Below are 26647 nucleotides of genomic sequence, written 5' to 3' on the forward strand. Positions count from 1 at the left end.
TTTTGGATGCTGGATGGGATGAGAGGAGAGGAGAGGGCGGGAGTTTTTGCTCCAATGCGCTGATTGTGCTGATTGATTGACGGATTGACGGATTGACACTGGGACCACATACGCCTTGCGGTGCCTGTGGTCTCTTGTTCACTCCCTCGCTCCCTCCCCCGGTCATTTGTCGTTGTGGTGGTGAAAGTGGGCAACAAAGTCGGAGCCATGTGCAACCCTCTTTTCTCTCTTTCTCTCCCTCTCACTCACTCACTCACTCAATTACTCATTCATTCGTCTTCTCCATTTTTTTCTGTTTTCTAGTGCTGGGTAGAGAGAGGGTCTAGCCACACTTACTCATTCAACTCACTTTCACTCTCCCTCTCTCTCTCTATCCTCGGATCTATATGCGAGTAGACTCTCTGCCGATCCGGGCCTGGAGAACAGAAGACGAAGACGACGACAACACCGCCGACAACGCCGCCGACTACTGGTGCCTCTGAGTTGGTTATTACCTACCTACCTACCTCATTACCAATTCAGGACATCCAAAGAAAAAATGTCACCAACCATCTTCGAAGACAAAGCTCCCAATGTAGCAGCCGCCATCATCATTCTCGTAGCCATTTCCGCCGTCGTCTTTCCTCTGAGGATTTATACGAGAATTAAACACAAGGCGTTTGGGTGGGATGATTTTACTATGTGTTGTGCTGCGGTGAGTTGTACTTTACTTTAACTTTCTTGTTGTCTGTCGTTGTTGTCGTTCAGATCAAGATGGAAGGCTTTTGTTGTGTACTTCTTATTGAGTGGATTGGGGCTGATCTTTTGAAATGCAAAACATAGGTCCCGTTTGGAGCTCTCAGTGTCTTTTGTCTTGGAGCAGCTTTTCTTGGAGTGGGAGTACACAAGTGGAATCTCGATGAGGAGAAGAGTGAACGTGCCATGATGGTATGTTCTTTATCAATCAATCACTCTTCCCACCAACCATCACTAACCTCCCCCATCAAAAGTGGTTCTTCTTCTTCGAAATCTTCTTCTGCATAGCCATCATCCCCATCAAACTCAGCATCTCCCTCATGCTCATGCGCGTCGCCGGTCCAAAGAAAAATTACACATATGCTCTCTGGGGAATGGCCTCACTCTTCATTCTCGCCAACACAATTTCTTTTTTGTACATTCTCTTCCGTTGCACACCGATTAGTTTTGCCTGGAATACCAAAACTCCCGGAGGAAGTTGTTTACCGAGTCGCGATCTCGCGGATGTGTATTATGCGGATACGGCGGTGAATATTTTGACGGATTGGTTTTGTGCTTTAATGTAAGTTTCTTCCTTTTCCCTCAACCCAACCAAACCACAAACTAACCTCTTTTTTTTCTAGTCCCCTCCCCCTCCTCTACACCCTCCAACTCAACCTCAACGCCAAACTCTCCGTCGGCTTCCTCCTCTCGCTCGGAATTCTCGCATCCCTCTCAGCTTGCATCCGACTCAAATACACCGTCAATCTCAACAATTCCGACGATTATCTCTACAGTGTCGCAGACGTCATGATTTGGGGATACGCCGAAAATGGCGTCGGATTTATCGTCGGATGTGTTTCGACTTTACGGCCGTTGTTTCGTGAGATGTTTTCTCTCGGCGGTGGGAATCATAGTGGCGGTGGGGGGAGTGGTGCGTATGGGGGGTATTATGATGGAGGGGAAGATGGTGGGAGACTTCAACGGCATGGAAAAGTTTCGTATTTGCGGGAGGAGGAGGAGTTGGATCTTCATCCTTATTATAATACCAGAGACGGACTTGGAGGAGCTGGATCTGGAGCAGCAGGAAGAGGAGTGGGAAAACCCTCTTTGACTTGCCAGACTAAAACTTCGATTACGTGCAGTCAACATCCGATTTCGCCTCCGATTTCTCCCCATCTGACAAATCCTGCAACAACAACAAATCCACCAACTACGACGACGACGACGACAACGACAGCAGCCACGTTAGGATCCAAGCCACCACCACCAGCAACAACAACAAGAAAACCCTCCAGCGATTCAACTTCAACATGCGAAGAACATATTCTTCATTCCAATTCTTCAAATCATTCACTTCATTCCCTCCACTCCCATCATTCCGATCAAGAATTACATCGCCAACAACAACCTCAACCCCACCAACAGCGCTTCTCGGCCATTTTGTCCGTAGTGGATACTCATCATCATCATCATCATTGGAGACGAGGAGGAAATGGAGATAGAGCAGATGGAGGAGCAGGAGGTACTGGGGGAGCAGGAATGCATGGGATTCAAGTGTCGAGGAGTGTACATCAGACGATTGCTTGAAATGACTATCTACCTTAGGATTTTTGATTTTTGATTTTCGATGCTGAAATTCTGTGTTTTGTTGTATCAGATGTGATGGATTGGTTTGGATTGGATTGGTTTGGTTTGGGTAGGAAGGACAAAGTGGGTGGATATGGGATGACAATTTTTTGATGAAGTGATGAGTTTTCTTTTTCTTTTTATTTTTTTTTGAGAGACAGAAAGGGACAGAGAGAGAGATAAGAGACAGAGAGAGAAACAGAGACAGAGACAAGAGAGAGACAAGAGAACAGAGACAAGTATTATTTAGTGTATATTTATTTATTTTCTCCAATTCGGAATAACTATTATTTCATGTTGATTGGGGATTATTGCTTTCTTGCTTTCTTTCTTAGTGACACGCGAGAGAGAGAGAGAGAGAGAAAGAGAGAGAGAGAGAGACAAAATCAAGTAACCAAAATGACGAAGCGACTGACTGCTTCACGACATGGAACACTGGTCCATGGTCTCATTCGCTATTAACAATACTCTATGCGACACCCCTTCTCAAATCGCTCCCACTGTAACAAGTCATGTTTCGGCAACTAGGGCAGCATACATCTCGTACATGCTGGACTTCACAAGTCTCTTCTTTCTTTTCCCAGATCCAGTCGCAATGCATCGAATAATCAAAATGAAAAGGTGCCTTAGATGCGCAGGCCAACCAACCATCAACCTCTTTGACCAAAATCCACTTCTGACCCATCACCGATCATAAAACACGGCCGTCTACAGGCAAATGAGGCAACGCCCAAAACTCCTCACCAAATCCAATAAAGAGAGAGAGAGCGAGAGTAAAAAGTCCAAAAGACGCATTTTACGCCCACTCTTCGACAATCACCGTAGGCTTGTCCATCTTCTTGGACTGCGCAGTGGTCGGAATCGGCTTTCGCAATCGTAACACTCTCAATAACAGTGCCTCCGCGGGGAGCAGCACATACCAAACCCGGTTCAGCAAGAATGAGAGTGCGACGGAAAATGTCGCTACCACCGCATCCATATAGTAGTGATTCGCCGTGGCCACAATAATGGACAAGACTAGAAGAGGGTACAGTATTCCAGCGACCATCCAAATGAAGCTGATCACGGGGCTCTTGCCCGATCGTCGTCCGCGAAGCATGCTGAGGATGCCAGAATGCCACAGGAAAGTGCAGCCGATGATGAATGCATACGTAAAGTGTAGTGATGGCATGGCTGCCAATTCATTGACGCTTGCGCCTCCGACCCAAACACTCTCGGCGTGATCCTGTCGTACGGTATCGAGGAAGCCAAAGGACTCGGGAAGCAATCGAGGAGGCATACATGGCCAGAAGGAGAAGATCATGAAAGCGGAGAAGTTGCCCAAGGTCATGGTGCGTCGGGCCAGAGCAAAGTGATCGTGCGATGGTGCGGTGTAATACCACCAAGAAAGAAAGCTAGGACAATCGAGTCAGCAGGGCGGGAGGCTCATGAAGGAGAAAAGGCAGGACGTACGCAACCGTTCCCGGAATATGGACCAGAGAGTAGAATTGGTTGAAGAGAGTGATGATTCCAACGTGGTTGTTTACAAAGAAGCGCTGGAAGCTGACTTCGGTAATGGGAAAGAAGATTTTGAACATGGAGTTGTGCTCAATGTTCAAGATAGCAATGCCATGCTGCTGTGCCAATTCCGTAACTTCGTTGTGTTCATTCCTGCTGTACAATGCGGCGCCAATCTTCTTCGTCATGGCGTAAGCTAAAAAGTTCAAGGCCCAGTAGAACATTTCGACCAGGAAGGGAAAGCGTTGGAGGATTCGAGAGGGAAAGTTCATGTTCGAGTCGGATTGGGAGACAAATGGGCTTTGTGAGAGGTCCATGCTGGGCTTTTGCCGTCCTTCGGGCGATGCACTTCTGCTTGAGGCCTGGGATATCGTTTCTTCGTAGGCGGCACTCTTCATTAACGACTCGGAAGATGAATCGGGTGAGGGTATTATGTGGAATTTGCGGTCCCGGTTCACAAACAGCGAGACGAGCATGATGGTCACGACAAGCTGGAGAGGAGAGCGAGTTAGCCTTCTTCTAGAACATGACATCCACAAGTCAATGCAACGCATGAAGAGTGCATACCAACGGCTCGAACCAGGCCCGCGCCTGGGACTGCGGCTTGCCCATGTCGGGCATTGTGCTGTTGGCGGTCGCCATGTTTATACCCGCGTCCACTGCTGCTGCTGCTGCTGCTTGTGGTCTCCCTCTCTTTTCCCTCTGGAAGCTGCCCTCTTCCTCAGTCGCACTCGAAAAAGGTACCGTCCAGCGGGGCGGGGGCCGTAGCGTCGAGTCTCGATCCGGAAGGCGTCTCTAGAGAGGAGGACAAAGGCGAGCCGTTTGTCGTCGGAGAGAGGGTGGCAGAAATGCGGCGGAAGAGGCCTGGGGTGGTGAGGTTGAAGATGTTACCAAGGCGAAAGGGTTGGTGTATGTAGAAGTGAAGAACGGGGGCGTAGGAGAAAGGAGAAGGTCCCTCACGCGACACTAGTAGGTAGTGAGGGTAGTGTGTCTAGATGGAGGACAAGGCTAGTCCTTCGAAACGCGGCGCGGGAGAACCGTTGCCGGGGTGGTGGAGCCTGCACTCCGCCTCAATCTCACTTGACTGCCGGGCCTCTTTTTCTCACCACTTTTACGCGCCCAGAGTCGTACCGAATGTCCCGATGGCGAACCAACCCTCGTGCTATCAATTGATCCGGACTACTACCTATACAGCCTATACAGCCTATACCTACTACTACTAATGCTCATAGACACTCTACTGGACAGTGGACACAACCCTCTTTTCCCTTGACTTCCTCCTCGGGTACGCGTACAGTTACCAGTTGTAGCTATCCATTGGAGCTGGTTGAAATGGGCCACATCCACTAAGCCGTGACATACGAGGATCGTCACAGACGTGGCTTCGCTGGTCACGCTACCTCCTATAGGATTAGGAGGTAGCTGAGAAGATGGGTGTCAGCTACCTCCGGAGGTAGCTTCGACAGGTACAGTACGCTACCGAAGAATTCATCAAGGACTGCCCACGCGGAAGTGCTGGCCTGGCTACTGGCAGAGCAAGGCGAGCATGCCTGTCGTCGATGTCGCTGAGTGAGCTTCGTTTTCCATCCGAGTAGTTACGAGCTGCTACTGCTACTGCTACTACGACTACGACTACGATACAAACGTTGTTGTACCTGATCACATTATCTGTCCGGGAGGTTTTACAGCTACGATAGGCCATTCGAGGCAGGGCTGAAGATCCCTCAGGAGCCGCCACAACAGCACAGAGGCACACGCGAGACACGCCTGCAACAGGCGACCACAGCGACCACTCAGAAGTCCGGCACGTGGCCAGCTCGCTTTCAGCGCGAACGCTAATGTACCTGTACCTTTGTTGGACAAAATAGCAGGATTCCTTTTTAATCCGGTGACTTTGAGAACAAAGGATTTTCACACAGTGGTCAATCATCATCATCACCATCATCATCATCATCCTTGACTCCTTGTCGGATGGCTGTAGGCGGACAGGACTTGGCGTCAGCTGAAGTGAGCAGCTGTCTTGGCAAATGCAGGCATCTACATGTATCTGCTTCGACGGTATCGGGCATTTTTGTCCATGATGATGTTTCCAGCACACGACTTCCAGCAGCCCATTGTAACTGGACATGTTCAACAAATCATAGCCGGAGCCGTGTACAAGCATCATCATCTCAGCACAAAGTTTGTCTGGCCGTCAGAGCTGTTGCTTCCAGTAGGAGCTGACTCTGCATCGCATCGACGAAAGAAACGGCGTTTCGGGGACTTGTCGCACCGCGACCATCACCTGCGCCCCTCGGTCGCCGGTTCCATCGTCTGCCGATTTTTATACAGCAACACGTGCATTTACAGTACTTTGGTGGACGGTCGCCATCTTGACTCTGTAGGTACTGCTCGTCTCTATTAGAAGGTATGAGTTACATGTACTTCATATGAAGCTCATCTCAAAGAAAAGGATCGAGCTTCGATACACCCTTTTTACAATACACTTCTTGTTCCATACAGGTTTTAGCCCAGGTCTAGGATGTGCTCACTCGCGCATATGGGCAAAACATCGGCTTTCGCAACCTAATTCCAGCAATCATGGCAGGTTGTAATTCAAGTGTCAAAAAACCACCTCTTCCATCCCCGTTCAGCCTCGTCACTGGACGAGGACTGCACAGTTGGGAGGCACTTGGGAAGACATACGAAAGGAGGTTATTTGGATGAGAATCTTGTCGAGGCACCAGAGTCTGAAACACTGATCGACCCCCTTTGTCAACCACGATTACCACTAGAAGAGGTAAGCACTCTGCGCCGATCAAGCTCAATAATCTAACGATCGAGCAGATAGAAAGCCACAGCCGTCCATAACATGTACTTCGTACAGACCGCTCTGAGTGATGCTCCAATTGCACAGGAACATCCGCACGAGGGAAGCCCTTCAGAACTTCCTGCGATTAGTCTCTGATCAGCACATCACTATGCAGCCTTCTTAGAACTGCTAGCCTTATCCCTCAATTCTGGGCTGGTGTCGCCATGCTGCTCAAAGTCTGCAGCCATCAGTGCTGCACCGCAGGTGTTCGTAAAAGCGAATAAGATGCCGGCAAGTGGGACCATCTCGAGGAGGACAGCCGGCACGCCGAAAGCCGTGTAGGATCCCTTGCGAGCTTCCACGTAGCGCTCCTTCTGAGCGGCGTTCATGCCTTTGAGTTGAAAGTAGCGGGCGTGAGTGGCTGGTCCGCGGTTGCGAGCTTGAAGGAGAACGAACATCACTGTACCAACAACGGGAATGAAGTTGAGTGGCAGTGAGATGAGGTAGCGCTGAACGACATTAGCTTTTTGTGGGTGAAAAGGGGCGCTTCTCAACTCACAGCCAGAGCAGCAGGCGTAAACTTCTGGAATGGCTTGGTAGCTAGCTTTCCGAGTCTCTGCACCGAGTCGCCGAACGAAGACCCCTTGACTTGTCGTTGCTGCTCGACGAGACCTGTGTGGCCCTTTGCAACAAGGGTTCCATCAAAGGTATCGATCAAGGCATCCTCAATCAAAAGAGTCTTGGCGAGAACCATAGTGAGGGTACTGGACTCTGATAGAACCAGCACGACCGTCGAAGCAACCGCCAGGGGTCCTGATGTGAAGAATAGGACTCCCAGTTGGGGTAGGTATGTGAAGAAGAACATGGCGGTCGTGACTGCCGCTCCGAGACCCATGGTGGGCACGAGGCGACTGAGGAAGGGCTTCCATAGTGACTTGTGCGTCCAGAAGTAGAAGATGCCCTGTACACGTTAGAAGATGTTGCGATGAAGCTGGAAGATGTGATACCTGGAGTGGATATAGGTATGCTCCAGATTTGGCGGCATCGCTGGCCTGTTTGGCGGTCGCTGAAATCTCCTGCTTCGCGGTCTCCTTGATTTTATCCGCCATCTCGTCGACTGGATGCGCTGATCTAAGTCACTACAGGTAGTAGTGCTTCTCACGAGAGTTTGTGTTGCTCTGATGGCGACGATTCCAGTTGTGGAAGTCTTTGTTGTTTTTGCGAGCAAGGTCGACAATTGAGCGACGCGGATCATCGCAACGTCATCTTGCGTTGCCAAGAGCAGTGTTTGTTCTCCGCTTTCACGTCTTCATCTCTATGAAGGGAAGGTGAGTCTCACAGGACAACACAGACAACGGTGAGCGGACGACAGAGATGCAGCACGGGCGACCAGACTGCGCTGACGGCAGAGTGTTTGATGCTCACCAGTCAGTTGGAGCTCTGACTACCTGTAGTTATTATAAAAGTGGCGCCCAGATTTTCGAGTTCAAACTCCACTACATGCTCACCGTTGGATCTACAATTGGGATTGTGGTTTGCCACGATGGTAGAAATAAGTCTCTAGCAGACGTCCTCAACCTCTCCCGTCTCGCTGACGAGTGGTCCCAGGTCACCCCCAAGCGTCCTCCCAAACAACTCCAACAGCATCTGAAAGCAAATGCCAGCCAAGGCCGGATCATACCTTCCCTTACTCAGTTCGTCTCGAATGAAAGCGTGCTGAGCCCAAGCCGGTTCGTAGAAACTGAACACAACACCTGCATCATGCAAAGTCTTTCTGATCAGATCCCTTCCAGCAGGCGGGACGTGGGTATCCCTCTTCCCAAAGATCATGATTAGCTCGCCCTTGATGTCCTTGACACGCTTGATTGAGTCGTCATTCTTGCCTTCGCCCAGAGTGCTAGAATGTATATCAGTAGCAAAGTAGCAGACCGTAGCTCTCACACGCTTGTCGAAGGCTGCACGGAAAGCAAGATGTCCACCAAGACACATTCCCGTAGCTCCAATCCTCCCGTTGCACGTTTCCATCCCCACGAGAATATCAATCGAAAGGGTAGCATCCTCGTCATACGCTTCGACTTTCTTAGCCACTTTCCAATCGTTTCCTTTGTCTGTGCCTGGGCCATCATAGGCCAGAGGTTCAGGGCCAGTGAATTCATGATAGGAAGAGGGTGCAGCGACAATGTAGCCCTGGGAAGCAATCTGTCGAGCGAATCGTTGGACTGGACCGGTAACTTGGTAGATTTCGCTGAAGACAACTACACCAGGGAATTTTGCTCGAGGATAGTTTGGAATTGTGGGGTGGAAGATGAAGACGCCTACCGGAGAAGAATGATAATCAGCCTCCATGGGCAAGGCCGCAAGGTAATTCTATTTTTGCAGTGGGAGTGAGTTCGTACGCATGTCGCCGCCGGCTTTGGTGGGCACATCTTTGTGGGTTTCTTGGATAAGCATGATTGTGAGAGCTGGTGCCGATTGTATGGAGCAGCAGTATGTAGATGCACTGGTGGATGAAGCAATCTGACCCAAGCTGTTGCGGTGGGCGTCAGAAGCTGCAGATGTTCACGTGAACAGAGCCCGTGGCAGCAGCGTGGCGACGAGATGAGCTGTCAATGGTCGACCGTGTCTGGAGTGAGATTTGGTGGAAGAGGATCGGAGAGGGAAGAGGAAGGAGCAAGCCGCCACCCCGCCGGAGACTCCCGTTGGGACAGGAGCACCGACGATGACACACTCTGGACACGCCGTCCCTCGTTGTCCTCAATCAGTGCTCCCTCTGGGTTCACTCCAGCGACAAGCACTCGACCATCCGCACCGACCGTACATTAGACCTCTGCCCATTGCTAGGCATTCGACGATTCGCTGCCCTGGCGCCCGGCGATTCCGATACCTTCCCTCTCCCTCGCTTGCTCTCGTGGAATAGCCGACGCCTTCAGTGGTAGTCGTCTACCATGTCCAACCTGCCACTCGCCAAAGCCGGACCAGCAAGCAATAAGAACCAGTCTTTGGCTGCACAGAACCAGATCAGCCCGGCGCTCTCGTCGACACAGCAGTTCTTCCAGGACTCGCCCGCCGGGAAGAAGGGCGGCGCGTCAGGTTCGCGATCAGCGTCAGGTTTCGCAGCACCACGTAATTCGCAGGCTGCAAAGCCCAAGCACGCGAAGAGCAAGAAGTTCCGGTCGTTGGATGAGGATGCAGAGGCTGAGGAATTCAGCATGCAGAATCCACATGGCCGACGCGGCCAACAGAGCATCACCCACCTGATGCAGTTTGCTTTACCGCCACGACCGAATGCACAGGACCGATACCACCGCCACAGCTACAATGGACCGCGGAACAGGAACAGACACAATCCTACGTGGGGCCTGGGAAGCGGCTACCACGCGGTAGACAAGGCAAGGTGAGCATTTATATTGTGCCCGAGGCAATCTGAACCATGGAGAACATGACATGACAGTGTGCAGATATATTCATGCCAATTACCGCTTCATCGTTGACCCTCGAGGTGACTACCGTGCTCAAGCCGAGGACGCCGACGTGCACTTGGACTGGAATAATGTCTTACAGGTCATTGCCTCGAGCAAGACACAGAGCTCATCCTGCCCAATCTGTCTGGGCGAGCCGACTGCACCACGAATGGCAAAGTGCGGCCACATCTTCTGCCTGCCATGCCTGATCCGATATATGCACTCTGAAGATGCTGCAAATCCACTTCCCGAGAAGAAGGCCAGGTGGAAGAAGTGCCCCATCTGCTACGACAGCATTTATGTATCCGAGACGCGTCCGGTAAGGTGGTACGAAGGCCAAGAGAACGATCCTCCGCGTGAAGGCGGCGACATGGTTCTACGACTGGTCAAGAGGAAGCCTTCACAGACGCTGGCCATGCCGCGTGAGAGCGGCGACGTCGTTGCAAAGGGCGATTCCATTCCATGGTACTTTGCAACCGAAGTCATGGATTATGCGCGGGTGATGAAGGGGAGTGAAGAGTACATGCTGCAGCAATATGACGAGGCGATCGCTGCGATTGAACAGACAGAGAAAGAGGACGAGTTGATGTTTGGGGAAGATACGCAGTGGACGGGCAGAGCTGTGCGCACATTGCGGGAGTCAAAAGAGAAGATACGGGGTATTGGCAACGCACCTGCTCAGCCACGGAAACCAGCTCCAACGGATGAAGTCAAGTCGGAGCGCCCGCCGATCGAATTCAACTCAAGCGACGAGGGTGTACCCGACATGTACTTGCAGAAACAAGGCGACGCCCCGTCACCAGCCCCAGCGCCTACAACTGGCAGTAGCTTGGAGCCCGGGCCAGAAGAACAACAGCCATCCGTTCCACGAACACTGGATGAGATGCGTAGGCGACAGCTGGAGAAGCCGCAGCCAAATGAGTACTTCTTCTACCATGGTCTTCAACACTTCTACCTGTCACCTCTTGACATTCGAATTCTGAAGACGGCCTTCGGATCATATCACGCCTTTCCATCGAGCATTTTGCCACGTGTTGAGCGTGTCTCGAGCGGGCATGTGGTCGATGATGACTTACGGAAACGCGTCAAGTACCTTGGACACCTCCCATATGGCTGTGAAGTCGGCTTCTTGGAATGCGACTGGCAAGACGTTGTGAGCGCATCCGTGCTCGACGAGTTCAGGCCGATGCTGGAACGGCGCAGGAAACGCGCAGACGAGAAGGAGACGCGTGAAGAGAAGGAAAGGATTCGCATTGAAAAGGCACAAGAGCGAGAGCTTGCCAGTATTCGCCAGCAGAGACGATCCAGTATCACGAAGAACGATGACTTCTTCACGCCAGCCCTTCCGACACAAAGTGCATTTGCGGCGGAGGGCGTTCCTACTGGCTCGAGCCCCAGAGCAGATCGACCAGGGTTTGGAAGTCTCGCTTCCCCTGGCACATCACCTGGCATGCCGAGAACGATTTGGGGCACTGCGGCGCTGCCCGCGACCAATGACATTCACGGGCTGCCCACGGACAACCAATTTGCTCAGCAGGAAGATGGCTGGCTGCAGGGCTGGGAGCGAGATTTGCTTGACCATGATGCTCAGCAAGCACTTGCGGCGAGCATGGATGGACTCGAGATGCAGGGCAAGCCGACCCCAGGTGGGAAGAAGGGCAAGAAGAAGAACAAAATCACGCTCATGAGTACTGGCGGTGCTCGACGCGGAGCGTAGCGATGACGATACGCGCAGGACCGACGTTTGATATGGCTTCAATCACGAGCAGGATAGCGATGACGAAGCGGGTATATAACATGCAGCGACGTACTATGAACATTCGGTATCTTCATGATGGCATTACGCCGTACTCGCCGTATTTCCTCTCGCCAAGCGGCAGGGCGCATGTAGGGATGATGTCGTTTGATGCAGGATGAGGAGGGTGGGCAAGAATTGAGTTTCTCATCGGCAGATGAGCTAAATTTACTAAACTCCTATACTACCTCCTACCTTTTTATGTAGTGTAGGTCCTGCACAGTGCACACCAATCGAAAAACATGATCGAAGACAGCGGGACGTGGGTGAGATGAGTAGGCAGGGAGGCAGACAGGCCAAGCATCGTTCTCATTGTTCCCTTCCCCTGTTGTTGAAATAGCATGTCTTGCACGAGGTCCGTACCGCACCCTGAACCTGTCGTGAAGCTGTTGGCCCTACATATATATCGCATCTCGTTCGCCACTGGGTAGAGCAACCTTGAGGTTTTCCTGGTGTGCAGAGTGACATGTATGGCTGGCCTAGCACCATGGCATGACGTGTCGCTGCTGGCGCCATGCCAAGCATGTCAGGTATGCCGAGTCAATCGGCCCAAAACAGCCTTTCAGAGTGCGAAAAAAGCGAAAAAAGGCAGTTTGTGTTGATTCTAGTGCGAGAAAAATACGAAACACGACTACATGGAGGGTGCCTTGGTGCCGTCTCCGTCCCACCTTGACCGTGGCTCGCATGGATAACTACCTGTACTCCAGACGAAGGTTTTAGCCGGATGCATAGTAACTTCGGCCTCGCGAGCATTGCCGGCCACGCTACTAGGAGGTACAGTACGCTACGCTACCTGTAGGCTGTGTTGCCTGTATCTACTGTATCTCCTCATAACATGCCTCTCTCTTGGAGCCTCACTTGATTCCTTTGTTTTCTTCTGTATACTTGGTCGCACTGCCCTCCACTAACCCCACTGGCAGATCCACGAGATGATGAAGCTGCTGGCACTGCCGCCAAGTCTCATCTTGCTCGCTCTCTCATATCTGGCCGAATGCGAGGGCGCCGGCCACGGGAATGCGCCGCCGCCACTGCGACAGAAGAGAAATGTCACGCAGCCCACCCCGACGACGGGCTCGGGCTTGGACTCTGCCTACAATATCACTTCGGGGTCGGGCGCAGCATATGCAACTGCTTGCGCAAAGCTTCACAACGAGTACAATGCTGCAGAGTCGTCATGGGACGCAATACACAACAGTCTCGACATCACTACCAGGCCGCTCGGCGGCCAGTCGTTCGCGAGGGTAACGTACTATGAAAACGCCACGACGTTATGCGATGGCCATCCTCGCGTGACATACTCCCCGGCGAAGAGCCTGTCAGAGGTCTGGGAGACATTGACGGCGCCCATTACTGGATATACAACCGTGACACAGACCTATGGAAGGGTATTTTCCTCACCGACGCCCGTCTGCTCCATCAATCCGAAGGACTGTGATGGATTATGGTCAGACTATAGCAAGTCTGTCGCTGCAGCTGCTACAATCACCTCTGCTCCTCCGATACCGACGCCGTTTTGCGCAAACCAGAGTGCCATCGCAGCGTACAGCAGTGCTACAGCAGATCTCTATGGGTGCGGTGCATGCACCATATACGGCTTTGGCGTCGAGCTGGTCTACTTCCCCCCCAAAAACACGTCTCGAGACTTTTGTGCGACCACTCCCACCGCAACGCTGACATCTTATGGCCCCGGTGCTGTCATCACAGCTTATGCCGGGAAGAGTTTTGGCGCCAATTCGAGCGCGCTCGCGACCACCAACGGACCTCGAACCGCCGTGGTGGGTGGCCACACCTTCACGACCGGCACGGCCTACATCAGTATTTCTACCGTCTACGCAGTCGACAGATGCTCCAGCACATTCGGACCAGTTGTGACCGATGCTATTCTCGCTATGCCCCCCGAGTCTGTTCTCTCCTTGCGCTACTCGCAGGACAAATATCAGCGTCTTCAGACGACTGACACCATCAAGGGCTATCCGGTCGACTACGCGGACTTCCAACAACCCATCCCGTACTCTGCCTGGATTGGTCAGAATATATGCAACTACCCAGGGGACGACGTCAACTGCGGCGTCATCTACGAGAACGATTTCAAACCGCAACTTGCGATTCCGCCGGAAATTACATCGCTCAGCCCAGATTTCAAGAACTGTCAACTGTGGTACAATGGATTATGGGACCCACCTCTTGCTCTGACAGAAGTTGATTCTGCTGCTGGGCCCACGCTGCCAGGTGGTCATCAATCCCCGCAATCGACCGCGACTGCGCAGCCCAGTCAAGCCCCAGCTCTGCCACCCTCACCCCCAACTGCTGTGCCGAACGCACTTCCCTCTTCAGCAGGACATGCAAACCCTGGCTATGGTGGACCTACACTCCCACATGTTGCTGGACCCACCCCCACTGGCTATGAGCCTGGCGCACCGAATGGGAATCAACCCGCTGCAAGTGGTGTTCCTGCAGGTGTTCCATCTTCCGGTGGTAATGGCAACAATGGTGGTTCTCCGAATCAAGGCGCAGGGGGCAATGGAAACGGTGGCTCAGGGAGCAATGGCAATAGCGGTAGCTCTCCGAACCAAGGCGCAGGGGGCAATGGCAACAGTGGTGGCTCTTCCAATCAAGGCGCAGGGGGCAATGGAAACAGTGGCACAGGGAGCACTGGTAGCACTGGCAGCAATGGTGGTTCTTCGAATCAGGGCACAGGGAGCAATGGCAACAGTGGTGGCTCTGCGAATCAAGGCACAGGGCAGGGCTCATCTGGAACTCAATATGTGCCGTCTGGTGAGCCTTGGACCACGGAAGTCAGCATCGGTGGCAACCAATACCCTGCTAAGGGAGACGACACGCATGCGGTGATTGGAACCCACACCATCCTTGCCAATGGGCCTGCGCAGACGCTTGCAGATGGAACAGTTTTCTCCTACGGAGATGCGGGCTTGACATACCACGTGTTGACCACGGTTGTATTTGATGCACCGGCCAGTGCCACTGGTACACCTGGATTGAATGATGCCGGCGGTAATGATCTGGGTGTCAATCCTACCAGAACCGGTGACATCGATATCGCTACCATGACCATCAATGGCGAGGTCGAGACCATTGTGCAACAGCAGGATGGCGGACCTGTTGTCATTAACGGGATTCATACCCTGGTTCCTGGTGGAGAGCCGCTTACATATTCGAACGGCGAGTACATCAGTATTGCAAAAGACGGTAGCGGGATTGTTGTCGCATATAATGGTACTCTGGGAGCGAAGCCCACTTCGACTGGTGGAGACGGCTCAGTCAGTGGCGCGATACGCAGTGGCCTTGGCTATGGAAGCAATGATGCATCAACCACATCGGAGAGTACCAGTGCGACCGAGACTGGTGCAGCTGGTGCTTCGCCAACGAGCTCCGCGTCAGCTCTGGTTTCGTTTGAGGCATTCAACGTCGTGGCGGTCATCCTCACCTTGATGATTGCTGTTGCGGCGTGAGTGTGAAGCTCATGATGCCCGCAAAGTTTCACGTTCTGCGCGACACAAACGGGAACACTTCGGTCCGCTTGGAAGTGATGCGTGTTCGAGCAGTGGCTCCATACATCTAGTTGAGCCACAGGAGCGGAAGTCAGCAGGCAGTCTGAAGATATGATGGCCAAGGGCCATTTCATTCTGGACCAAGTCAAAGCCATCGCAAGGCTTCGCACATTGTCAGCCCACGCCCGCCCGACCCGGTACGCCATTCGCCAACCTAGACGCCGCGAAAAGAAAAAAAGGCAACAAAGGTCAAAATCAAGCTTGAGCGCAGCCAGGGACTTGGCGAATTCCCGAATGTCTGGCTCATCCAACAGAGCAATGAATGCTCACGAAAGATCCCAAACCATTTTTTATTGAGTCCAGGAGACAACATGGGATGGATGGATGGATGGATGGATGGATGGATGGATGTACAAGTACTTACTTATTGTGTAAAATTATTCCCAAAAAGAAAGAATGACCAATCAGCATATATATAATGGGCTGTCAGAACTTTTTTAATAAGACTGGAAACAAAAAATCAATGAATGTTCCAAGCAAGTAAGCAAGCAGGGTAGCCATCAATCGAAATTCTTCCGAGTTGGGGAAGGAGGAAATGAAAGCTAGAAGAAAAGAAAATCATAAGGTGCCTACCTAGTACTCTCTTTCTTTCTCTCCCTCTCTCTCTAAAACATATACTATACCTACTCACCGACTACTACACCAAAAAAAAGGAACCATCAGCCCTAAAAAAAAAGGTTTGTTTCCCTTTTTCCAAATCCAGCTCTAGCTCTGACTAAGATAAATCTCACTTTCCTCCCTTAGTTCGCCAAATCAGTACCTCCTAGTTAGTGGTGTCCTCTACTTGGAAAGTTGTGGTGGTGTCCTCTTAGGATGTACTTGCAACTTGACTTTTTAACCGAAATAGAACCTTCACATAGGTATGAGGCCACTCTCAGCGCGGGATTTTGGGATACTCGGTAAGATAGAGATGGGTGTTGGTTGTATATCTACCTATCTAGGGTTTTGTTAGGGGGGATTTCTTTTTGCTTGTTTCTTTCTTCCTGGGATTTTGGGGGCGAAAAGACCGGCGGGATGGTTTAGATGGATTTGATGGATGGGACTAGCAGGCTTTGAATGATGATGCGAGGTTTATACGATGCTTGTTTGCTTGGTAAGAGAGAAAAAAAAGATTTATAGAGGGGGGAGGAGGAGGAGGAGAGGAGGAGGAGGATATATGGCTATTGAGAGGGAAGAGAAGGGATATACTTGATGTTTCTTGCTCGCTACCTACCTTACCTATGGTTTTTGATCTGAAGAAGATAGGACGGACTTAGCAGCAGCAGCAGTACAGATACGACAATACAGACGTGGTATACGGATACGGATTTCCCTCAGCTCCTACGCCTCATCCTCCTCTCAAATGGCCAATTCACTCACCGGCCTCCTCTCCCAACTCCTTTTCTTGTACCTCGCATCTTCACCTACCACTACATCAGCCTGCTTTACCAAACGTTCCCTACCCGCAGCAGAAGCAGACTGGTCCTACGACGCTGTCGACCACTGGGCAGACTCGAACCCTTCTTACGGCACCTGTCGAAATGGAAGTCATCAATCTCCTATTGCATTGAATTCTCAATCTCTTCTCTCCAACACAACGACGACAACATTTCCTCATTCCCCAAGTTTCAATTACACTGGCTTCTGGACCGGCAATTTCAGCCATAATGGAAATAGTCTTAAATTCGACCTTTTTCCATTATCCTCCTCTACCGGGACAACAACAACAGAAGAAGACGATGTTACTACTCTCCCCGCACTTACCACCAACAACGAAACTTTCTACCTCTCCAGTTGGCACACTCACATCCCCGGCGAACACATCATTGACGGAGACACCACCGAAGCAGAAATGCATTTCGTGCACATAGACCTCCAAAGCAAAATTCGAGCCGTCGTAGCTTTTCGCTTAGATCCTTCCATCTCAACAGAGTCCGCTCATTCAAACTTCTTCGCCCAACTCGGTCCTTTCCCTCGTGACCCTTCCACGTCTCCGAGGCGAGTGGAGAGTTTTCAACCCGGATTAGTGTGGCAGGATGTTGGGAAGGAATTGGTGGAGGAACAGGGGAGATATTGGACGTATAGTGGTTCGTTGACGACTCCGCCGTGTTCGGAGGGAGTGAGATGGTTTGTGGTGGAGGAGAAATTTGTGTTGGGAGATGCGCAGTTGCAGGAGTTGTTGGATGTTAGTCGCTTTTCGGCGAGGAGGGTGCAGAGGGTTTGGAGGCATGGGGTGGGGGTTTAAGAGGGTAGGAGAGGGAGGGATTTGGGGGATTTGTGAATGAATAGAGAGAGTCGTGTTGTTGTTATTGGTGCCTTTTTTGCGGGTCGAAAATGGAAGGTGAAGGTATTGGAGGTATGCAAACCCTTCAATCCAAGCTTCTAACCAGATAGAGAGTCCCCACAATCCCGACAGAAGAGAAGAGTATGCATGCATGCAAGTAAACTCTCTACGCCACGTGTCTTCTGCAAACGGCCTGTTTCTAGAAGAAGAAAAAGAAGAAAAAGCAGAAGAAGAATAGTACCAGTACCTCCTAAAAATGTCCTTCGACAGCATCATTATAGAGTAGGAGGTAACACAGACCGTCAAATCAAAAGAACCCGTAGTACAAACCCCAAAACGTCCAGATCGCTACCTCCTAGGAGGTAGCGAGAGTAAGGCGAAAAAGCCGAACCAATCACCCATATCCATCTCGATCCATCCATCCCCACGATCGGTTCCGACCCTCTCAGGCTAGCGTAGGGTGTACAGACAGGTGCAGTATCACAGAGTACCTTATACAATAAATGAATTCCAGATAGACAAAAAAAAGCTAGATTCACACCGACCTCACAACCGGATGGAAAGTAAAGTCTAGATTCCCTCGAAGTTCTATGAGATAATGAGAGACTTTGATCTACCTCGGCCGAACCCAAAACCATGATGATGAGGTACCTGTATGGATGTATACACTATACAGATGATGATGATGTCAAAGGTTTCTCCGCATTGTGATGTTCAAAAGGTTAAAAAAAGTGGCTTTTGCGCCAGGATCTTGTCCATTGAGGGTTTGAAGGGGGGTTCTAGATCTGGGGGGGTTCCCTTTCCTTTCCTTTCGTTTCGTGAGGGAGGGACCCAGCAATCGATCGACCACCCACCCTCGTGTCTGTGCCCTGGTGCCTGTGCACTGTTTGGTGGACATGATTGAGAAATGATCATGGGGTCTCTCTGTCAGTCTACAGTCTACTTCCTAGGAGGTAGGAGGCGAATTCTTTTCTTTTTTCGCGAGACTACCAATCATTGTGCATGAACAGCGCCCTCCAAGCTTTTCAACGCCCTTGCTTGGTCGTCGAGCTTTTTTAGTGGCTCGTTCGAGAGAGAGAGAGGGAGGGAGAAGCCGCCTCTCAACTAGGAGGTATAATAGCCTTTTTTGCGCCAAAGTGCTTGGTCCTCTCTCGTTGATGGGGTGGAAGCCGAGGCCTTTTTTGGCGTGGATTTTCCTTGGGGAGAGGGGAATGGTGGTGGTGGTTATTTGTTAATAGCAGGTGACTTTGCTTTCTTGCGCTCTCTGGTGATTTTGCTGCTGCTGCTGCTGCTGCTGTTGGCCTTTTCTGCTCTATAGTTCTAGAGTTCTACTATCGCGATACTACGCATTGAACAGAGAGAGAAAGAGAGAGCAAACACATAGATCTGTGTGAGCTCATTCAATTCCCGCTCGCGCGCCTCCCAGACGAACAACCTCCTCCTCGTATCTTCCTCACTCGCCCGCCCGCCCCGGCGCTGACCGCAATCATGAAATTCACCACCACCACCGTCGTCCTCACCTCCGCGCTCCTCGCAGTAGCGCAACAACCAATCACCATCGACACCATCATCGCCAACGTGCAAAACATCACCAACGGATCCCTCGCCGTGCAAACCGCAGCCAACAACCTCACCACCCTCGCCGACGCCATCCCTCTCAACGAAGCCTCCACACACGTCCAAGCCGCCTTAAACCTCAGCATCTCCAACGCGCAACAACTCCCCGAAACTCTCAACCCAGCCGACGGAATCAAACTGATTCCCTACATTCAAGAACTCGGCAATGCCTCCGTCGGCGCCATCACCACACTCATCACCAAACAAGCCTTTTTCATCAATAATAATATTGCAGCCCTAGTCTTGCCGTCGTTGGTGCTGCAGAATCAGACTTCGTATCAGTTTAATGACGAATTGACGAAGAGGAATTCTCCTACTGTCAGAGAGGGAAGTGCTATGCTTGCTAAACCCATTACGGATGCGTTGGCTGCGGGGATTAAGGCGTTTTCGGATAATGGGACGTTGTGTGATAGTGTGCCGTCGTGTTATGAGGCGGCGGGCGTGGGGAATTCTACGGGGGAGACGAGTGGGGCGGTGGGGGGTGGTGGTGTGGGTTATGGGAGTGTGATTGTTGCGGGGTTGGCGGCGTTTGCTGTTGTTGCGGTATAGGAGAAAGAGGAATTTTGCTTTTGGGTGAATACTTTTTCACGTTCTGCAGACACCCCGATTTTTTCATGGCAGGTCTGGCAGATTTTGGTTTCTTTTTTTGGGGGGTTTCTTTCTTCTTTTCGACGAAGTTGACGATGATGAAAGGGAACAGTATTATGAACAAAAACGTTACCTTACCTAAGGTACTTCTACGGCGGACCTCCGGATGGTATGAAACGCCCGTGCCTGAGGCTCTGAGCTTTCTTCTACTGTTTACGAACAGTGGCTAGCTAAGGTACCAGGTAGTATGCGATTTCCACTTTGGGCGATTCTTGTATGTACAGTTGGGAACGTTCAATTTTCAACGAATGAAAAGAAAAGGAAAAAAAAAGAAACCAATCAACATTTTCTACAATCACTTGTCCCAGGGCGGCAGGCTGCCTAAGGTATGCAGTGCAACACAGTAAGTTACTTGATTATCTAGAATCTGTCAGAACCAGGTTGTTCGTTTTTTTCTTCTGTCTCGCTTATTTCACTCTCGCTAGCGCAACTAATCAGTATCCGCCCTAGACCTCTTATATGGAATTTTTTTTCTTAATACCAGGTACACTGTACACAAGTGAATAAGAAACGCCCCTAATCCTTTTCGCACTTTAGTTCTTACCCGAGCATATATACCCAACATACCCAACATACCCATACACTCAATCCAGCCCTCTCTGCCTCAAAGCTGCCTCAGAGACTGCCGCCAATGGATCTGGTGTTTGTGAATACGGAACTTAACTGGATGCATCCTACAAGTTCCTATCAGCGACCTAGGATATACCCATCTTACGTGATCCGGTTGTTTGTTTCCATTAGGTATCGGCAGAGCCGATTTTAGGCTACATTCTATAGCTACAGTGTATTCCTTGGTTCCGTCCGTACGGCGCGACGTGGTCCTGGTTCAGGCATGCGGTAGTAGTCGGAATAGATGGAGTCACTACTACTACTACGGAGTCATCGGGACAAGCACGAGTGGACTAGGCATGTACCTAGTCCTTCGGTACGGATAGATTTTGAGGTCGCCGGAAACATGTTCATGCGCGTTTTCTTCACCCACGTGGAGACTCCACTGCTCGTGTGGTTTGTATGTATCTCTTCTGTCAAAATTCCCCTCTCCAGGGACTCGGGTCTGATACTAAGGAAATATTTTTTGCTTGCTTCAAAGCTTCTTATAGTCTACTAAGCGATTGTGTATCCAACTGCATTCCCATTGTACTGCGATTTATCCCCCCTTCCCCACCGGATCGATCTTCGACTTCGCTCTAGAACTTCTCATCACTATAATTCTTGGCTCCCGTACTAAACACGAGCTGGTTCGGATTACAGCAGCCTAGCACCCTGTCGATAGCAGAACGATTGATTGTCTTTCCTCTTTTTTTCTGTATGAGAAAGCTCTCTTTTTCTCTTTCTCTCATTGCTTGCCTGTCCATGGGACGGGGACGTTGGCAGAACACGAGACCACGAGACACGGCTCCGCCCCTCTAACGCCGGTAGAAAGCATGGTAGCCAACCTGGTCGAAAAAAAGAGAGAAGAAACATCCGAAATCCGGGTATCATTGACGGTCGTAGGTAGTAAGAAAAAGATGGAGATACCTATATATAATACAAGGTCAGATCACTTCTTCCTTCCTTCCTCACTCACTCTTACTACAAGTTCCTTCTTCCAATCAACAGTATTCCATACTTCACTCCATATTTCTTTTTCCAATACAGGAAATCAACAACAACAACAAAACTCAACCATGAAGTTCTCCATCTTCTCCGTCCTCCTCGTCGCGACGATTGGCGCTCAAGCTAAACAGAATGAACCTAAGAAGAAGGAAGCTCCATTTGTAAGTTTATACTATACTCTCCCTTACCTCTCTACCTCCTACTTGCCTCTACACAAGTAGTTTGGTAGTCACACTACTCTTCCCTCTTCCCTCTTCCCTCTTCCCTCTTCCCTCTTCCCTCTCTCTCTCTCTCTCTCTCTCTCTCTCTCTCTCTCTCTCTCTTTGCAAAAAGAAAAGAAAAAAAAAGACGAAAAAGAAACTAACCCCAAATTCTCCAGAACTGCATCCTCCCTTCAAGTCTGGGGGGACATGCTTCAGGCCAATTCGGCGACTGCACCAATGGTACCTACACCGTACCATGTCGTCACCAAGCTGTAAGTGATATTTTTTTTTTTTTTTTTTTTTTTTTTTTTCGATAATATACAAAAAGAAAAGTCCAATGTTCTTTCCCATTCGCAATTTGGATCTTGGCTAATGGGAATAATTTCTTTCTTTTTTCTGCTTTTCTTTTTCAGTCTTCCAATAGGGGAATGTGCAAGAGGGCGACCAATGGTTGTACCCCTCATGAAGAAAATGGAGTTCATTATGCGGATTGTTCGTGGTAAGAGTATACTGCACGGAAGTGGGGGAGAGAGGAATTGGGGGTGGGGGAGAGAGAGAGGATGGGAATGATAGATGAATGGATATAGGGGGGAGGAGGAGGATGACGAGTAGGAGTAGTAAAGTGGTAGACGAATAGAAAGAGAAAAAGAAATTACGGAGTAGAGGAATGTTTTTTTCTCCTAGTCTGAAAATGCCTTTTTTGGACAACTACCTAACTTAAGGAGGTAGGTACCTAACCTCAGGTACCCAACCTACCTTACCTTGCCAACTACCAACCAACGTCGATTCATCTTCTTCTGCAACTATGCACCGAGTCTCACAAATGTACAAATATTCCATCATTCCATCAATCAATCCCCATCTATACCTCCAAACGACGAGAAACCCCCCTAACATTTTTCGCCTTTTTGCTGCTGCTGCTGTGCTTTACTTACCCCCTTTTTATCTATCTAATAAATCACACACTTACTGAAACCACACACCGGAATCATATGCCGAAACTACACACCCACCCAGAGCATCCTACCCACTCGATCAAATCACACACACCCACACTGTCTTCTAGCAAAAAAACAGCAACAGACAAAAAGAAAAGAGAAAATGAAAATGAAAATGAAAATGAAAAGAGAAAAAGAAAGGAATTAGAAGAAAACAATTTTAAAAGAAAGGAATTAAAACATCCTTACTTACTTCAATTCAATGCAATTCAATTCAATTCAACTGAATCCAGTCCAGTCCAACCCAACCAAACTCCCCCTTTCCCCTTTCCCCTCTTGTACCCCCTTCCCCCCCTCCCCCCGTCTCATCTTCATCTTCATCTTCATCCCCGTCTCATCCCCGTCGATTTACACAATACTCACATCCACACCGCAGATACGACGAACCTCCTCCTCCTTTTTCTCCTTCTTCTTCTTGGGATGGAGAGCGGGATGTACGGCTCATGGGAACTTGACCGAAGAATTTTCCGGCGAAGAGGATGCATGTTTGGGGTTGCTGGGGTTGGGGTTGTTGGTCGGGTTGGAGGATGGGGGTGGTTGGTGGGGGGAGGGAAGAGGGGGGATTTGGAAGGTTTGGGGGAGTTGAGGGAGGGAGAGGGGGAGGCGGAGGCGGAGGAGTTGGAGGAGAAGGAGGTGGAGGTGGAGGTGGAGGAGAAGGAGGTGGAGGTGGAGGAAGAGAAGTTGAAGAAGCCGGAGCTGAAGGAGCTGGAGGAGCTGGAGGAGTGGTAGTAGAATCACTCATCACTGCTGCCGCTGGTGCTGCCGCCGACGATTCTTCCAAAGGGTGTTGAACCACAACAGCCGAAACTTCTTCGAGGTGTTGTTGCTGTTGTTGTTCTCCAACATCCTCTGGCAGATTCTGCTGCGAGACCGAGGGGATTTCTTCTGATGCACAGTTGGAGTCTGTGTCGTCGTCGAGGTCTATTACGTCAATCAATCTGGCTGCTGCGAAGCTTTCTTCTTCTTCTTCTTCTTCTTCTTCTTCTTCTTTTTCTTCTTCATCATTAACATTAGCATCGTCGTCATCATCATCATGATGAAATAATCTGGTCGCTGCGAAGAGTGCTGTCAAGGAGGCGGACGAGGGGGCGCTACCAGTTGATTCGTCTCCGTCTTCATCATCATCATCTTCTTCCACCTCCACCACCTCCTCCTCATCCTGCTGAGACAGCACATGGCTGTCGTCTCCTTTAGCTTCATCCCGCACGCTTGTCTTCGCCTTTTGAGTCGATACACTGGACCACCGTATGGTCTGTGCACCATTCCCATCCGGTCCTTGAAGAATGTGCTCCACATGAGATTTTTTGGTCGCACTCAACCTCAGCCAGGCAGGACTATTATGCAGCCTCGCAGTTCGCCATTCCTGCATATGACGTTCCATATTCTCGAAGAGCAGTCTATCTGCCGTGAACAACTCTCCAAATACAATCTCGGGGTCGGCTCTCGTGATAGCAGCTTGCACAGCGGAGCGATCATGGGTCACACGAAGGATTTGTGGCCAAGGTATCTCATCTGCTCGGACGGCAGCATAGCAAGCTGATCTGAGGTCTTGTGCGCGATGCATGGCTTCCATGATGCGAATCTCCGTTCGGTCGGCGAGAGCGTCCAAGACGGACCGGATGGCATCGAGGTATCGGGACTTCCAATCCATTCCCTCGCTGGAGACGGTGCGGAAGCTGTACGACTGTGCAGGGCTGCTGTAAGATTTCGCTGCGACTTGTGCATCGACGACGTCTTTGCGCAGCTGCCACTGGTCGTCCGCTTTGAGCATGGTCATCAGTTGCGTGATGTCCTTTTGTGAGGTTTCCGCGAGCTCTGTCCAAGTGAAAACATTGTCGTGCCCTTCCTTGATACGGTACCATTTCACGGCGTACGTGGCGATTTCATCACGTAGCAGTCTGGCCGCCTCGAAGGGGTCGCGAATCGCGATGGGGTCTGTGCAGGTTTGCGAGATGGCAGTATCTTCAGGAAAGGATGACTCCTCGAGACCGGACTCTTCTACTGCTCGGCAGAATTCTTGATACGCTTCTTGATGTCCAATCGCGAGACGGTAGATGGAGGTATTCGCGTCCAAGCCCTTGTTCAGTCGCTCGACAAGGTCTGCACCCAGGCCATCTTTATCGGCCGGCGGGTACTGGTAGATGTAAAGGTCCTCCTCATCTATTTTTCCTTCTGTTTGCTTCTCCGCAGATTCTAGCTTCTTTTGAGCTGAATGGACAGCGTATTTCAACAAATGCGAGGCGGTGAACAAATTTTCAATGTGGATCAGACCATGATCAGCTGAACACTCTTCGAGAACGCGAGAGCGATCGTGTGGGAAGCTTTCATATGTGTGCCCATCTGCTGCCATCATACCGTGGAAAGTTTCGTTGAATTGCTGCGCCTGTGCGATCGCCTTGGAGTCTCCAGAGCCGTCGTATTCCAAGGCCACGAATCGATTCAACTGCTCGATGAGCGCTTGGCCAACAACATCATATCGACTCGTAGCATCTGCTTGCCACACGAACTTGAACCTCGGCGTGGCCATGTTGGACTGATGTAAGCGATGTGGGTGTGCGTGTGGTGGTCACGGAGTGTTGATCTCCTGCGCGTGTGTAAAAATTTGATTTGTTTGCTTCACCCTTGGCCGTGCATAAAGCAGAACAACAATGTCTACACAGACCTGGCCGTTCCCTAGGAGATGGGCAACATCATGATTCTGCATTATTTGCACTATAATGTGTATGAGCAAGCACAGGTTCTCAAAGCGCCACAGGTACTCGATACTGATGGTCGTCATCACTCTCACCATGATCCCTAGAAGCTCTGTTTCAATCTGTGGCGAGACCACTGCCTCCGGTGCCAAAAGGGGCGAATCGGGGAAGGGATGCGTCGGCTGCTAGGGCTACTTCACAGGCGACCTGAAAGGCGACCACCAAAATACACAGCTTTTTTTTACAGATCCAGAAGGACGTCGCTGGTTCCGAACTGGGGACTACGGTATGATCGATGTCGCGGGATTTCTTTACGTGCAGCGTCGGGTCAAGGATCTTGTGAAGCGTGCCGGCGTATCTACCACGCCAGCCGCATGAGGGAACTCTTTCTTTAGCAGTTGACATGAAGGTCTCGCAACGATGAAAATGAGTGAGGAAAGAGATGGAAAAGAAGGAGAAGCAGGGAGTCCGTGATGCATTTCCAAAGTCTTGGTATAACCAAAAGCCGCCAAGATTAGGGTTACCTTAGGGTTACGCCACGTACTAAAGATTCAAATAAATTCAAGTTGCAAGGCGCGGTAATCCCGAAGGAACTCTCTATTGTAGGTACCCTCTGCTACGCTAGAACTAGTACTCTCTGCCTAACCAGGTACCTTTCATTCCCCAAGTACGTAATGAACCCCTAAGGTCGTAGTAGCTCAAACCAAGTCTTCTTCACACTAACTCTAGCCTGATAAGAACTCTCCCCAAGCTATAACGATCCGCCAGTCCAGACGTAAGAAAGTAGAAAGAACTTTCACTCCGTGTAAATGCCCTCCTAATAGCAAACCATTAGCCGATCGATATACAATTGAAAATAACAAAGGATGCCGCCATCGACGACTCATCTTGTGATTCATCAGGGCGAGAAAAAAAAAACAATACGTACACAGCAAACTTCATTGGCAGCATTGACCATGTTCTGGTCGCAATACGCATCGCATTTCCACTCTCCTCCTGTAGCGGAGCCTGCAAAAATGGGCTTGTTGCCCGCATTGTAGCAAGTTCCGCAAATTTGTCGGGCGGACACTGCTGCGATCAGGCTGGAGAGGAGGAGCTTGAGCATGATGGAAGAAGGCATTTTTGTTTTCGTTTTGTTTTGTTTCGTTGTTTTTTTTGGGAGAGCGAAGAGAA

At 50.5% G+C, this 26647-nt stretch overlaps 10 protein-coding genes across 10 annotated transcripts; 5 read left to right on the forward strand and 5 right to left on the reverse strand.

The window, feature by feature from the left end:
• Positions 1 to 538: 538 nt before the first annotated feature.
• Positions 539 to 1828, forward strand: SEPMUDRAFT_121672 (uncharacterized protein; the record flags this gene model as incomplete). The annotated part of the gene is made up of 5 exons (XM_016901704.1): positions 539 to 694; positions 823 to 927; positions 990 to 1297; positions 1359 to 1648; positions 1767 to 1828. 5 exons carry the CDS (start codon positions 539 to 541, stop codon positions 1826 to 1828), a joined length of 921 nt encoding a protein of 306 aa, XP_016756304.1.
• A 932-nt stretch (positions 1829 to 2760) lies between these two features.
• Positions 2761 to 4800, reverse strand: SEPMUDRAFT_152440 (uncharacterized protein). The gene is made up of 3 exons (XM_016907447.1): positions 4408 to 4800; positions 3796 to 4331; positions 2761 to 3737 (listed from the first exon to the last, which is right to left on the reverse strand). The coding sequence occupies exons 1-3, from the start codon at positions 4480 to 4482 to the stop codon at positions 3140 to 3142; spliced, it is 1209 nt and encodes a 402-aa protein (XP_016756305.1). The 5' UTR covers positions 4483 to 4800; the 3' UTR covers positions 2761 to 3139.
• A 1427-nt stretch (positions 4801 to 6227) lies between these two features.
• On the reverse strand, positions 6228 to 7818 carry SEPMUDRAFT_152442 (uncharacterized protein). The gene is made up of 3 exons (XM_016907448.1): positions 7639 to 7818; positions 7191 to 7592; positions 6228 to 7140 (listed from the first exon to the last, which is right to left on the reverse strand). Exons 1-3 carry the CDS (start codon positions 7738 to 7740, stop codon positions 6799 to 6801), a joined length of 846 nt encoding a protein of 281 aa, XP_016756306.1. The 5' UTR covers positions 7741 to 7818; the 3' UTR covers positions 6228 to 6798.
• A 231-nt stretch (positions 7819 to 8049) lies between these two features.
• Positions 8050 to 9239, reverse strand: SEPMUDRAFT_94975 (alpha/beta-hydrolase). Its single transcript, XM_016910650.1, has 2 exons — positions 9028 to 9239; positions 8050 to 8946 (listed from the first exon to the last, which is right to left on the reverse strand). Exons 1-2 carry the CDS (start codon positions 9080 to 9082, stop codon positions 8192 to 8194), a joined length of 810 nt encoding a protein of 269 aa, XP_016756307.1. The 5' UTR covers positions 9083 to 9239; the 3' UTR covers positions 8050 to 8191.
• A 166-nt stretch (positions 9240 to 9405) lies between these two features.
• Positions 9406 to 12113, forward strand: SEPMUDRAFT_152444 (uncharacterized protein). The gene is made up of 2 exons (XM_016907449.1): positions 9406 to 10025; positions 10090 to 12113. The coding sequence occupies exons 1-2, from the start codon at positions 9577 to 9579 to the stop codon at positions 11807 to 11809; spliced, it is 2169 nt and encodes a 722-aa protein (XP_016756308.1). The 5' UTR covers positions 9406 to 9576; the 3' UTR covers positions 11810 to 12113.
• A 706-nt stretch (positions 12114 to 12819) lies between these two features.
• On the forward strand, positions 12820 to 13860 carry SEPMUDRAFT_20630 (uncharacterized protein; the record flags this gene model as incomplete). The annotated part of the gene is made up of 1 exon (XM_016908331.1): positions 12820 to 13860. A coding segment is annotated over one exon (1041 nt), but the record flags the coding sequence as incomplete, so codon positions are not given.
• Positions 13861 to 16798: 2938 nt separating this feature from the next.
• On the forward strand, positions 16799 to 17680 carry SEPMUDRAFT_54963 (carbonic anhydrase; the record flags this gene model as incomplete). The annotated part of the gene is made up of 1 exon (XM_016909323.1): positions 16799 to 17680. One exon carries the CDS (start codon positions 16799 to 16801, stop codon positions 17678 to 17680), a length of 882 nt encoding a protein of 293 aa, XP_016756310.1.
• Positions 17681 to 19006: 1326 nt separating this feature from the next.
• On the forward strand, positions 19007 to 20246 carry SEPMUDRAFT_152446 (uncharacterized protein). The gene has a single exon (XM_016907450.1). It carries the CDS (start codon positions 19208 to 19210, stop codon positions 19883 to 19885), a length of 678 nt encoding a protein of 225 aa, XP_016756311.1. The 5' UTR covers positions 19007 to 19207; the 3' UTR covers positions 19886 to 20246.
• Positions 20247 to 22673: 2427 nt separating this feature from the next.
• Positions 22674 to 25308, reverse strand: SEPMUDRAFT_112209 (uncharacterized protein; the record flags this gene model as incomplete). The annotated part of the gene is made up of 4 exons (XM_016900962.1): positions 22674 to 22729; positions 22767 to 22784; positions 22834 to 22845; positions 23169 to 25308. The coding sequence occupies 4 exons, from the start codon at positions 25306 to 25308 to the stop codon at positions 22674 to 22676; spliced, it is 2226 nt and encodes a 741-aa protein (XP_016756312.1).
• A 962-nt stretch (positions 25309 to 26270) lies between these two features.
• On the reverse strand, positions 26271 to 26594 carry SEPMUDRAFT_121681 (uncharacterized protein; the record flags this gene model as incomplete). Its single annotated transcript, XM_016901705.1, has 2 exons — positions 26271 to 26291; positions 26403 to 26594. 2 exons carry the CDS (start codon positions 26592 to 26594, stop codon positions 26271 to 26273), a joined length of 213 nt encoding a protein of 70 aa, XP_016756313.1.
• Between the last annotated feature and the right edge of the window lie 53 nt (positions 26595 to 26647).

The sequence above is a fragment of the Sphaerulina musiva genome (assembly GCF_000320565.1).
Source record: "Sphaerulina musiva SO2202 unplaced genomic scaffold SEPMUscaffold_13, whole genome shotgun sequence".
NCBI classification, from domain to species: domain Eukaryota; kingdom Fungi; phylum Ascomycota; class Dothideomycetes; order Mycosphaerellales; family Mycosphaerellaceae; genus Sphaerulina; species Sphaerulina musiva.